Source organism: Microplitis mediator, chromosome 1 (genome assembly GCF_029852145.1).
Source record: "Microplitis mediator isolate UGA2020A chromosome 1, iyMicMedi2.1, whole genome shotgun sequence".
NCBI lineage: Eukaryota > Metazoa > Arthropoda > Insecta > Hymenoptera > Braconidae > Microplitis > Microplitis mediator.
In genome coordinates, this window is record NC_079969.1 from 4,226,820 (window position 1) to 4,241,762 (window position 14,943).

The following is a 14,943-nucleotide window of genomic DNA, read 5'->3' on the forward strand; positions in this document are numbered from 1 at the left end:
TACTTTTCACCCATGATGTGTAATATGCAATTACTAAATCTTATAAAAATCTATTCCTGAAGTCGTTTATTGATAATTTTATGATTGAAAATGAATATGAAAAATGACTTCTCTAAGACAATAATTAATAAAACATTTTCAGACACAATGAATGTACAAACAATAAGGATAGGAACTTAATATTGTATAATTTATAGTATTACATATTCATGTGTCTTACAGTATTTATAATTCATTGAAATTTATTAATAATCCTCTTAAGACATTAAGGCAATTCATTCTATAAGCCGGCACCCCTATTTCGGTATTAGTTTTATAAAATCTCCTGAAAAATAACGAAAAAAATGATGTTTTACTTCTTCTCTAACCTCGATTTTTTTGTACAAAAAATTTATTACGCTCAATGGGATCATAGTAAGACATTGCAACTCGCGTTTTTGATATTTTCGCTTTTGGCTCAGATAATAATATTACGTGGGTTGCAATGTCCTACTTTTCGTCCTAGCTGCGTAATATGCGAATTATAATTATTCAATAGTATCATATCATAATTCGTTGTAAAATTGTAATGTCACTAAAAATAGCCTATGATTGCAGTTTGTTGGAGATGCGAAAAGAAAAAAGTCGAGATGCAGCTCGATCAAGGCGCGGCAAAGAAAACTTCGAATTTTATGAACTAGCAAAAATGCTCCCTCTGCCAGCTGCAATTACTTCACAATTAGACAAAGCTTCTATCATAAGGCTGACAATTTCTTATCTTAAATTAAGAGAATTCTCAATGCATGGAGAGCCACCTTGGAACAGAGATGCACCTCAACCTAACAAAATTGTTAAAAGTAAGTGATATAATAATTTGAAAACGTATTTATAAAATCGACAATTTTTTGAATGAAGAAAATATTTTTTTGATAAAATGCATATTTTTCTTTTTTACTAATGTGGGATAAGCCCTATCTTAGTGCGCGCGATTCTGTGCGGTAAGTTGCCGTTTACCGTTGAGATACTTTGCGTAGGGGAAGTGTTCCTTAGCGCACACAAATCGATGCTTAGCTAAAGTTTAGCTTCAGTTTTTTCGCGCACTAATGGTTTAGGGTCATTAGGGTGTTTAGTGGCATTAATTTGAATTTCACAGTAAAGTATAGTACCAACTATTCAAGTTACTAACGAAAACTATTGAAACCTGGTCATTTTCACTTCCCGTAATATTGTAGGATTCACTAATCAGACTACTAATGATCACTAATAAAACGCTATTCAACACTAATCACTTCCAATAGCGCTGCCAGACTCAATATTTAAAGTACTAATTCACAAATACAACATTAATCACTTCCAACAATGTCGCAAGATTCATTAGCCAGAGTACTAACGAATACTAATACATCCAATAGTGTTGTAAGATTCACTAGTCAGAGTACTAATGATCACTAATGATCACTAATAAAACACTTATCAATACTAATGAATATCCTATAGTTATCATTAGTTTTTTTCCGTAAGGGCAGTAGTTTAAGTTCGATTTCTGTTATTGTTATTTTTTAGTCTATTTTGTTTTTTGCATTCGATATCGGGGGTAATATATTAGAGTTTTATGAAACATTTTCAACAGGTGATTATGATGATTATGATGACAAGTACTGGCTGTTTTTGGGATAAAAAAAATAACTAAGTTGATAAAGTAATGAGTGTCTCAAGTAATACGAATCGCTCATGCAATAGTTGACATGTGTCTACAACAGAGTATTCCTATAGGGAGAAATCCGAAAAAAGAGATGTTGCTTTTCAACCGATTAACTTCAGAAAAAGTTTACAAAGTAAATTTCATTGAAATTCTAATGAATCTATCAACTTCAATCATAAGCAGATATATGATTTATAAAATTTCAATTTTTTTAATGTTAGCTTTGATTCATAATTTTTCATTATTAGAATTATATATTATTTATTTATTTCTTTATTAACAATTTTTCGACCCTGGAATCGAGATTCCCTAAGGGCCGCAATATACAAAAGTATTACAAAGTATAGTATAAAAATATTTAAATATAAACATACAAAAATTAAAATAAATTTAGTAAATTAAATGAATTGAATTAATCAAGTTTGTAAGGCAGAAAGTTAGGTAGGTAAGTCGGTAGACTCCAATTATATAATAATAGTAAATAAGTACATATCTAATCATTAATCAACAATCCGTCTTTCTGTAAAAAATAATTATAACACTCTGATCTAAATTCTTTATAAGTTGTAATTGACACAATAGATGAAGGCAGATCATTCCATACTCGGATAGCAGACAGTAAAAATGAATGTTCATAAGTAGATGTATGACAGGTTGGTTGGTACAGGACATCAATTTGACGATGTGCACGTGCACGCACCGTATTCAAGATATAGAAATTCTTTCGCAATATTTTGTCGGAATTCAATCGTGAGATTTTATATGTAATGCATGCTATAATACATATTATGATACAATCAATTGGTTAAAACATTTTTTTTTAAATAACGAATTCGGCTGTACCGAAACAATATCGTGAATACATTTCCGGGCTTTTCGAGCTCGAAAATACTTTTCCATGCACTGGTTTTTTCGAGCTCTTCAAGCTCGGCTTCTATAAGAGGACTATAGTTGGCTCGAAACATTGTGTAATTTAATTATCAAAACATTGCTAATTCATGTCATTTTTATGTTTCTCTTCTGTGAGAGATAACAAAATAACAAGATAGTTGTTAGCATATTAAAGCAGAATATATTGTATTTTTGGATATGTTGTGTAGATAAAAGTTGGTAGGGTCGACGCGTCCACTTGTTTCCGACCGGTTTAATATCATACGAGAGTAAGAGGTCAACTTTAGAAGGAAAAAAACTGACTGTCCATTGATGGTGATTCATGATATCCGTACATGTTAGATGACCAAGAGTGATCTAAGATACATAGTAATTGAGAATTTTTGGACAATAATCAAACTGATAACATCCGAAATTGACTTGTCACTATTTTCAGTTGATATCGGGATGGAAGAATATTTTTAATATCCGAACTGCGATGGATTCATTAGAAATTTTAAAATTTATTTTTTATTTATATTTCTTTCTTCTGCACAAATTCGGATAAGTCGGCTGCCCGATGTCAAAATACAGTAACTAACAAAAATAAAATTTTTGAACTATGAACTGAATCATAAGTCCGTCTGGATTACCTTGTTTTGCCGGGATGTCATAGTGCTAAGTATGATAAGTCATTTATTATATCTGCAATAAGAATTTAGAATCGATTGTCTGATTATTGTGCAACAAAGCCTACCTTTGCGGAATTTCGTACCTCTTGCTATGAATATTTCCTAAGCTTAAACTAATGTTAAATGGAATGATTACTGTTACAGTTTATATTTGTGTGATGATTGAGTGTGATATTATTATATTATATTAATTAATAATGTAATTACTTTTACTCTTTTGTATACTATGCTATTATTATGTTATATTATATTAAGGAATGGCCGCAAGAAGCTTTGACTTCATGGCCAATTAAATAAAAAATAATAATAATAATAATATTCACAAAACTCCACTGGAACTAGATTTCGATTTTTTCATAAGACCATGGATCTGCAGTACACATATTGTCAAAGATACATTAACCCAATGATCAATGGTTACCAGACATTATTGAAGTATTAGATAACTAATAATAAACTATTTTTTCATGACCCTTAAATGTAAATGATCTGAATTGATATAATTTTAGCATGCATATGGAACAGAAATATTCGACACAAAAGATATAAACTAATTAAATTCAAATAGACTAAAAGGGGTTGACTGTGGTATTCAATAGAATTCCACCCTTTCGACTTCAGACTAGTTTACATTGGTGTCCCATCAAATAGACACTAGGGAGCTTTCTCTTCCGAGGGTCTGTTTTCATTGTTTTTCATATTTTCATCACCGGTATGCGATAACCCAAATCGACAGAAAAAAATAGAACTAGCTTTTAGAAACACTAATCGTCTTGAAATGTATACAAGATATATATGAAATTCATTAATATCAATAATTCCTCCTCGGAGAAAAAAAAATTCTGCCAACGATTTCTAAGGTCGTCAGTAAATTAGTCAATAAAAACACGTTCTAGTTCAAATAAATCATAGTTTTTAAAGACGATTCAATAAGTTACAATACAATCCGGTTATAAGCGAGGTTTCTGTCTATACCCGCTGTGTTATATATAATTATGCATCATCTAGGATAAAAATTCTTCTCATAGATCGATAGTTGGGTCAATATTTGTCGATGATTATGAGCTTGAAGTGCGCATGTAAAAAGGCTTAGAGGGGCAAATTTTTTCTTGTTTCGTCTCTACTCATATGTAAATCTAATCACAGCTCAGCCCTTGTACACAATTCTCGCATTACCCGACCACCAATGTAACTAAACTAACAGAATTGAGTTAAATCTACCCCAACTGAAGAACTCATCGCAAATTTTCTTTCATCCCCTTTGCCTATAATTTCCCATTCTTATCGTTTTTTTCTTACATGATTTGATTTTCTTTGTTACTCTTACTGCTTCGATAAATTATTTATCTTTCTCGCTTTCTTTTTTCTTACCGAAAATACTAAAGGAGGAAAAAAATGCCACAAAATGTTAAAAGTTTAAATAGGATCAGAGAATGAAGGGAACGTTAAACCAGTGTTGAACATAGTTGTTGGCTAGTTAGCGTCGCAAAGCTAGAAGGGTAACTCTTGAGAATAATTTTTATCTTCTTATGTTAAATATAGGTTTACTTGAAAATCACTGTTTATTAGACAGTTGGAATTTAAGAAAAATTCAGTGACAACAATTGAGTTTCAAAATAATGAATGTTATGTTATGTACATTTACAAGCTTCAAATTAACCTCTTTCTCCACGCACAGAATACATTATTTCTTTGAAAATCTGCTGTGACAATACAATTTGAAGAATAATCTAAAAGCTTCATTTCACTATTGATACATGAGATTTCAGTATTTACCGGGATGTTACACTGTGTGTACGTAAGTAACGGACGAATTGCCAATTGTCGAGTGTACATAAGTAATTTATGATAAACTAGTGTCCCTAAGTCTAAAAGTGTCATCATCCGAGTAGTTTTCTACTAAATTTTTGAATTTCTCGTTGTGACAGTCGACGATTTTTGAAAAATTTGAGAGGCTATTGTTTTCACTTCAAAATTAGTGTGTGTGCATGTGTGTGGGTGGGTGGATATACGAGAATTAGTCAATTTCATTTGATAATTGATGCACACTTACAATCGTTTTTTTTATTAATTATTTGAAAGAGAAAACGTTTGTTAGATATCCTGAAAAAAAACTATTTCTTGATGAAAAAAGAACCCGTTAGTGAGTTTCAGCTACGAAAATGATGTATTGCAAAGAATGATCAAACGGCTAATAGTATCGAATAGCCCCCTTGCAAGTTACGTCCATCGGAAAAATAATACTTACTTCAGGCCTGGGATGTTTCACATCTTATAATGTTTCTATTTATCCAAGTGAAATGTTATATTGCTATATGTCCCATAGGGATAACTTTAGTCTCAAAGCCAATACACTATCCTTCTATGCTTGTTTTTATTTCTATCATGCCTCATGTAATATATTTCTAGCTCTGACAATTATCTCGGGTGAGAAACGCAGTAAAACTAAGTGTCATAAACTAAGAAATTGATAAGCTGAATGACTACGTTGGAATTGTTGCATAATCACTTCGAGAATAAACTATGGTTATATCCCTGTTTAGAAAATCTCATAGAATTCAATAGATTCTCACAAATTCTCATAGAGATTTTATAAGAATGAATGAGTTTTTTTTCGGAAACAAAATCTCTAAATACAATCACAGACTGCACATTGATGTACTACTGTCTAATCTAGTGAAGTGCGCTTTGATTTTTTGATAATCTTCGTTTGTTTAATTTTGTTTGAAAAATTCGGCCATAGTTATTATTTACTGCGCAAGTGCAACAAAGAAGTACCGTTCATGGATTTGAGTGTAATAGAGAAAAAAGTGCAAACCCCTCTTAGTATAGGCCTTATACATACAGCTACAAGAATCTATCGGATTTTTTAAGCAGGGATTTGTCAATGTATATTTATACATAGTCATATATGAAATCATTTAAAAAGTTTATATGCCAATATATGGCTATGCGCGTTCTACATATGGCCGTATATACTCCATATATGGCTATACCCGAGTCAAAATTTTTTTTAACTCAAACTCGATTTCTACCTAGTATAGTTTTTAGTCTGAACGTCAGGCTGAAATGGATTTTAGAAGATAGAGCTCCATTGAAATTAAACCCTATTTCAGTCCAGTAGTGCCTAGATACGTTCGTATTCAGACGAGTTAGGTTGAGAGGGGTTTCAAATTTGAACTCCTTTTTAGCCCTACTCATGTTCGTTTCCAGGCGAGTTAGATTCTTATCAATACTACAAGAAAAATAATTTTTAAGTTTTAATCCTATTTTCATCCTCAACAAAAATTTACTGGTTCGACTAGTATAGGTTAACACAGAGTCTTGAATTTCTAATTAAACCCTGGTTCGTTCTTTTTCGAACTTGTTTAAGGCGTACTAGGATGAAACAGAGTTTTAAACTTCAAACTAAACCCTTGTTTACGCCTCCATACCCGAATTTCAGGCGACTTAGGTTGAAAAAGGTTTTAAAATCGAGGCCGCAAATACCCACATTAAAATTTCAGGCTCTACAAGGCTCATATCGGGTTTTAATATTTCGACTCGGGTATATATATATGATTACATAAGCATATATGCTGTATGCAAGGCCCTATATAATTCGTTTTTCTCTAGAATTCCACTCAAGTTTTTAATTTTACTTCTGAAATTGTAAAAATGAAAAATTTGATCAAAAATAGAAACCTTTGACAGTTTATACGGATCATTGTATACAATATTATATAATAATATATATATAATTATATTATATATATTATATATATAATAATATAATAGAACTTTTAGGATCTCTTGATTATTACACGCACACACACCTACGGCAATATTACTTATAGTATACCAGCAACTATATTTTTGTCTATGACGATAAGTAAACACGTGTACTTAAATATTTATGAGTTTCATGAAATTTGTGCTTATGAAGAAATATCGACAGAGGGTGAATTTTTTCGGGTGACCATCAAGGAACAAAAGGTTCATCAGAACATTTAGTGAAATATTGAAGATAGGATTAAACAGGATTATTCCAGGAATACGTTAGACATATATGAATAAACTTATTTGGCCAGACGAAAAAAATAATGAGCCAAAAAGGGAGTAAGGAAAAGCTGCCGGGAAAATGTAAGGGTCAGTTCAAGATTGTGTAGGGAGATGTGAACTTAGTTTAACTTATCCCAATGGACTTTATCAGATTAACCAGGCTCTGAACTGTGTGAGTTTGATTAAGTCTTCTAAGTCTTTCATTACGAATAAAACTGATAATAAAACGTGAGAAAAATAAGAGAACGGTGAATTGAGTAATAAGTAATGATTTTTTTAACACTGAAAAGTTTACTTTGTTTACATAAACGTTTTTGGTAAAAAAGGGTTTCGTTTGATTCATATTGAGATACGGAGGGCAAAAGGAAGACAAGTAGAAAAAAATGAGACAAAATTTTCGAGATTTTCGTAACTCTAAAATGGATTACAGGAACTAGAAATTATAATTTCAGAAGTGTTATGTTCCAGGATGCTGTCATCAAGAAGACTTCTCTTGATGGCAGCGATAAGAAGACGATCGGACCAAGATTCTGAACTAAATTTAAGGGAAATAAAAAAAATAAACTCATTTTCTTTCGTTCATCATTTCCGTTAGAAATCCAAAAATAGTATTCCACAAACCTTCTAATCTTTGATGCCCATATTGTGGGCGAAAGGATTCAGACGATAGAGATAAACTCACCTTTCGTTACCTTTTCTAATAAAATTATAATTTTTAACAGCTCAATCCCAGGTAGCTACCTCAGGCTCTCGTTTGTTTTGATTCTTTTGTAGATAAAGTTGTCTCGAAGTAAGGTGGGATGTAAATTTATACTCTTTCTGAATGAACTACTAGTTGATTCATAAGATAAATAATTTGTTTATTCTATTCGCACCTAAATCGTTGGAAACATCAAATATCATATTTGTATCTTGAGGTATTAATGACAAAAAACTATTTTTTTTTTAAGGTACTAAAAGAGCAAGATTGTCATCGACACCCTTTGCTGAAGATATGTTCGAACAACACCAAGGGACACACATTCTGCAGGTAAATACCCTCTGCTCAAAAGTATATACTTCAGATAATTCAATAATTGGCTGACTCTACAAATTATATTAATAACAGTAAATTAAGTGACTGCACGCGTCAGAAGATAACATCGAAGTAATATGTGATCGAAAGATACCGACATTCGCAAAACTTGCGAGCGTTAAATTTTTAGTCTACCGCCGGTAATAAGACATTTCCTGTAATTTTCGTATTTGGGTAAATTAGGTATCTCATTGATTAGAAATGAATTTAAATTCTGCAAGGCCACTGAATCCGTAATTCGATCATTATATAAGAGAGTGAACATATCTAGTATAATTCTTCATGGGAATCCAGGTACCCAGTTTCCTATATAGATTTCCCATATGGGAATCCCGAAACCCATGGATTCTTAGATAAATTTATACACTTCTTTATTAATACTTATAAATTCTTACCTAATTCCATACTTTTCTATATGGATTCCTATGAATTCCCATGCGATCCCACATAGATTTCTTTGATAGGGATGTGAGCTTGCAACCTTTACAATCGTCAGTTCAACGAGTTCGTTTTCTCTCTAAACATGAATTAGTGGAAATTTTATTACTTACGTTAGTGAAGCAGTAGTCACTTCATAATCAGTGTATTTAACTAACAAATTAGTGAATTCTCACTAATAAATTTAGTACTATAATTTTTACTAGCAAATTAGTGATTTTCACTACTGAACTAGCGATATTTTCATAATTTCTACAAGTGAAACTGTTATTCACTTCTTAATTTGTAAATTTCACAATTTCACTAGTAACTTTAACTAGCAAATAATTAAATATTTTACTAGATATAAATATAATTAATAATTATGGTGCTATTTTTAAAAATTTTAATAAAAAACTTTCAAAATAAAAAAAAATAGAAGTACAGAACAATAATGTATTTATATGAAGAGTACGTCAATCATAACATCACGGATTTTTTATTTCTTCATCAGTTATTGTTTGGTATCATAACGAATATACTATTTACACTCACGCGATCACATGCGTAGGTCAGCGCAATGGATCGCATCAAAGACTTTGAATCGGAAGGATGCAGGTTCGAGCCCAGCAGTCACCGGGATTTTTTCATCAATCAAAATCATGTATACTTCCTCTAAGTAATGATTCTAATACATTAATCACATTTCGGATCTAATTACAAGTGTCTTATATTTTTTTTCGCAATATAATATTTTTTTTCACCGATGAAATCAGTGGATTCCCATATTCACTTTTCAATTTAGTGGATTCTCATATTCACTTATCAAATCAGTGAATTCCAATATTCACATATTCATTTAGTGAATATTCACTAATTCTGCGTGGTACGATTGTAGCATTGACGATTAGTGAATATTCACTTGAAATTAGTGAAAAATCACTAATTCATATTTAGAGAGTTTACTATTACACTGTATTATTCCAACTTATTTATTTTCCATGTACGTATTTTCGAATGTTCATATCACGAAATTACATGGGCGGTTGATTTTCGTAATCTTTCATTAAAACATAATGTCATATAGTATAATTCTTATTTTTATCAAAAATATTCTGCGTACTAAGACATTTCGTAGGACTTTCCATTATAAGCGGAAGCTTCTACTTCATGAAATTGTTCTCTTACAATTTTTGTACCATTACGCAGTATAAGTAATTTTTTCCGTAGATATTTATGTTAGATAAATGAATTCACTAGTTGATTTAAGCTCTTTTCTAAAGAGTAATTTTTTTCTATGAAAAATAGCTGCGCCTTTAAAATTTGTTATTCAATTTTTCAGTCACTGGATGGATTCGCAATGGCCGTGGCTGCGGATGGACGATTTTTGTATATTTCTGAAACTGTATCTATATACCTAGGTTTATCACAAGTGAGTAAAGCAATTTTTTTTTTAACAAATACTTCTTATAGAGTAGTTAAGTCTTAAGGAAACGAAATTATTGAATAATAAATATCAATATTTTGTCGATACTCCCTTGCATATTTTATTAATAATAATCATGATAAAATATAATTAGCGAAGGCAGTATAATTGCAAAGTACAATAGTCAACGTTGAAAAATAATAAAACATAAAAAATAAAAGCTACAAGAAGTCATGAGAAAAAATTGAAATTGTGGTCAAGAGGGAAGTGGAGAAAGAGAAAAATGAAAAGGTTGGCGGCCATGTTGGCTGGAACCAAGTAAGCACAAACTGGAGAGCTAGGTGACAGGGGTAGTAGTATGCCGCTCACGTAGTCTTGGCACGATGGCGTGTTCGCCATTCGTAATGTCTCTGGCAGAGGTAGTCTGGGAAGCTTGTCGAGTATGAGACAGGGTGGTGAATCGACAAGTAGAATGTCTGAGAATCTGAAGAAAGTGTTACGCTGTTACAAGGATAGGTGAGGAAATAGTTTTGCCATAAACCAGAAGGCCATGGTGAACAACCAATCACTCGTTTGGAAGGAAAAAAATAAGTAATCGATAGCTTATTGTAGTGACTTCAACCCACTATTAAATTATCGTACAGCTAAAGATTATTATTTCGATGGTGGTACAATTCAATTTATATTTTACACAATACAGCTCGTCCATAATTTTGTTCGGTTTAAACCATTATCAAAATAGTAAGAAGAAGAAATATTAGTCTGTAAAAGTGGCAAAAACAATGTCGACATAGATAAAGTTATGTTGTTATTAAAATGTAAAACAACTGACGCACCGGAGTTCAAACTTTAACAGGATTCGTTATTTTGTCATTCTCAACAATGTTTTCATAGTTACTCAAAAAAATAAATCATCGTTGTATATATACTAGCCGTCACCCGCCGGCTTTGTTGGGCAATCGATGACATAGCAACCATTGCTAAGGACCAACCATCACCATAACAATCGTTGCTATGTCAACCGTTACCATAACAACCGTGACCATAGCAACCATTGCTAAGGATCAACCATCACCATAACAATCGTTGCTATATCAACTGTTACCATAACAACCGTGATCATAGCAACCATTGCTACGGGCCAATCGTTAGGGAGCTAACACTTTTGATTAATAAACCTATGAAATGATTGGTCTTTAAATATTCTAACCATGAACTGTTCGCAACAAAATGAATGATTGAGTTAATGATCTGTTACTTAGGTTGAAATGACTGGTTCGAGTGTATTCGACTACGTTCATCAACAGGATCATGCTGAAGTTGCTGAACAGCTTGGTCTAGGCTTAACATCTACCAGTTCTGGATCAGCTCCTCACTCGTCGAATTCAGGATTGGCGTCGCCTAGTAGTGCTGCGTCGGAAGACCATAGTACAAACTCTACAGCCAATCCCGATGGTAACTTTTTTCATTTACTTCAACTGTTTTTCGGTTATCAGTTAGTGCATCAAGCGTGTAATCGATTTCATAGAATAACCTCTTCAACCAAAGATTATTCCGAAATTTTGTTCACTTAAGCCTATGGTGTTTGCATCTGCAGGACGACTGATCTTTTTATTTCAAATTTTCAGTACATATGTACTACATATACATGAATGATGTATATATAAATATATACAGACATACAAATATATTCATAGGATCGGGTGGGAGGTAGCGTAGCTCGTAGTGGGGGTCAAGACTGAGGGGAAGTTCCGAGTTAATGAAATTCGACTGTAGGTTGAATGACGATGAGAATTGATAACTGAATTATGATGATAATCAATTTCTATTGGTACTGTTAAAAGTAATGAACACCTCAAAACAATATTTTTATTATTTTTAGTTTCGTCAGTCATGGCGTTGACCTCGACAGGATTGTATAAAGGCTATGATAGGGCATTTTGCATTAGAATGAAATCAACGCTCACAAAAAGAGGGTGTCATTTCAAATCTTCTGGATATCGAGTAAGTATTTTTATAGTAGATTTAATGGGAAAAGATGATCAATTCATAGGCAATCTTACTAATAAAAATAAAAAATATTGTGACGATAAATTTTTAGTAGCTTATATTCACGTACGTTGCCGTGGACGCTGCAACATGGGGCCCAATAGACCCCCAGCGGACCCTGGCCGTCGATTTTTTTAATTTTTAAGTTTCACGTTTTTATTTATCGATCCGATCCCACTTGCCCTTTTATAATAATGAAGGTTTAGATAATCCTGGGCAGTCGGTATCAGCACCCAGGGCTGGATAGATTATTTGACAGCTGGTAGCAATGAACATATTTATGATTAAGATTCACATTTATAATACAAGTGAACCTCATAATTGATGATTATTAAATTTTGTTAAATAAAGTTTTTTCTCTGATTGCATAGGTCGTTTTATTATTATGCCGCTTGAGGCCGCAATACCCTTTTCATCCAACCAGAAAATCGACACCAACACTAATGGGCATGGTTGGACTAGCAATCGCTTTACCCCCACCAAGTGTTCATGAGATAAGACTGGAAGCTGACATGTTCGTAACTAGAATAAATTTTGATTTCCGGATAGCACACTGCGAACCTAAGTAAGTATGTTGCAGAATATACTTATATATGCAATTAAGTGTAAAAAGAATAATAAATAATCAAATGACATAAATAAATTGACTACATTTCCGTCGGTCGAAACATAATTACGCAGTGATCTTATGAGTCAATTGCATGTAATCATTTCAAAATTTTAGCATGAGCAAAATAACACAGTAATCATAAATAAATGATAAGGAAAGAATGACAAAAGCAAAAAATCTATTGACACCTTAAACTGTAGTGAGTACTTAAAGCCGAAGTTGACTAATTAAATAACTAAATACGCAGGGATAGTGTATGCTATTGCTTCTGCATTTCCATTGCACTGCATAGTGAATCGGTCCATGATTGTCAAACATTGATTGAAAACTTACAATCGGCAATTATCAATCAACGTGTTTCTGCACTTTACTTATTCGGCATTCGATGCAAATTTATCCCATTCTCGGCGATCTTTATTAATCGACGGTCAGACGTAACGTTTTGAAACCAATTTTAATGAACCTTTGAATCCAGGATGAGCAAACGTGTGTAGCAAGTCGAATACTTTTCTTATCAGCAGCTTTGGAACGTATGATTATACCATACTTGACGTAATGTCACAGTACGACGCTAAACGTATCTGTAGTCGGCCAACCGTATCAGTAGTTCTTAAAAAAAATGATATATTTTTCCACAAAAAACATTTATTTTCTCATTACAAGCGAATAAAAATGATGATCTGATGTCAGTTTATTTAGAATATTTTCAATAATATGTTATACTACTAAATTGTTATTGCATAATCTTCTTACAGAGTGTCAGAGTTACTAGATTATACGGCGGAGGAGTTGACAGGAAGGAGTATGTATGGTTTATGTCATGGTGAAGACGTACATCGACTCCGGAAATCTCACCTTGATCGTAAGTATTGAGTTAAGTTTTCCAATTGAAAATTAGAACCTTCGTTGACACTAAAGAACTCAAATACAATCTGCATAGAGCCACTAGAGTCTTGAGATCCTTCTATAGATCTCGATAACCCTCAAGATTTTAGACTGGATCCCGTTATCGTGTGATTTAACGAAGTGAAAAAAAGCAGACATTTTTCAATTCAATTTTTTAATAATTTATTTAACGATAACCCTTCGTCAGATCTATTCCAAAAAATTAATTTAGACGTATGATATAGCAATTCATAACATTTCAAAAAATTATCTTTTGATCTTGAAAAGTGCATTTATGTCCGAGCAACCTTAAATTCTATTTACCAATATCGTTTACGGCCTATTTTCGCGCATTGATATAGTTTCAAAATATATGAAGTTTCATTAGAATCTAATTTTATTTTTTCAGTTATTAATAAGGGACAAGTCTTGACACACTATTATAGATTGATGAATAAAAAAGGTGGATATACTTGGCTCCAGACATGTGCAACCGTCGTTTGTAATTCAAAAAACGCTGAGGAGCAGAATGTTATATGCGTTAACTATGTTATCAGGTAATAGAATTTCTACTTATATATATGTAACTTAAATTCTCTCGTTCAGGCCAACAGCATGTGGCCTAAAAATGGCCGATTCGCGCCGGTCAAAGGATACAGAGAGTTAATGTCCCCGCTCAACAACTATGACCATAAGCTATAATGCTGTGTTTTTATATCTGTGATAAAACTTTTGATAGCGAGTAAATAATTAATGCCCTTGGTAAAAAAAGATGTTTGTCGTTTGTTCATTGGTCCGTTACTTTTGCAATATTTTGGTCAAACCGCGTAAAAGTAAATGGGGGCGCGTACTTACGCTGCGTTTTATCAATTTTACGAATGAGAAAGATGGCAATCTTGTGTGTAATTTTTCGTAATAAACCAATACGATAAAAATTTATTAAATTTATCTGTTTTCTTTGTACATTATAGTGGTCGAGAGTATGAAAATTTAATAATGGACTGCTGTCAACTTGAAGACAATGTCTCTGGTGTCAAAAGGGAGGATGCAACCGGTAATGACCCAGAAAATGGATCTCCTGATGCTGATAAAGGAGGTAATATTAAATATTTTCGTTATTGCGAGCTTACTTTGATTTTCTCATAAGTATAGAAGTATCGACTCTATATAACTTTTTTTTTTAAGGTTCTTGTTAGA

At 32.4% G+C, this 14,943-nt stretch overlaps 1 protein-coding gene across 7 annotated transcripts in view; it reads left to right on the forward strand.

Annotated features, from left to right (window-relative positions):
* The window catches only part of LOC130668956 (protein trachealess), an 85,674-nt gene that overhangs the window by 63,407 nt on the left and 7,324 nt on the right, over nt 1-14,943 (forward strand). For all 7 annotated transcript variants that reach the window (XM_057471561.1, XM_057471541.1, XM_057471552.1 and 4 more), the window contains 9 exons: nt 598-836; nt 8,235-8,314; nt 10,119-10,208; nt 11,465-11,657; nt 12,085-12,206; nt 12,623-12,816; nt 13,617-13,723; nt 14,156-14,303; nt 14,718-14,842. In XM_057471561.1, the coding sequence (XP_057327544.1) occupies nt 598-836; nt 8,235-8,314; nt 10,119-10,208; nt 11,465-11,657; nt 12,085-12,206; nt 12,623-12,816; nt 13,617-13,723; nt 14,156-14,303; nt 14,718-14,842 (1,298 nt within the window). The remainder of the gene's footprint in view (nt 1-597; nt 837-8,234; nt 8,315-10,118; nt 10,209-11,464; nt 11,658-12,084; nt 12,207-12,622; nt 12,817-13,616; nt 13,724-14,155; nt 14,304-14,717; nt 14,843-14,943) is intronic.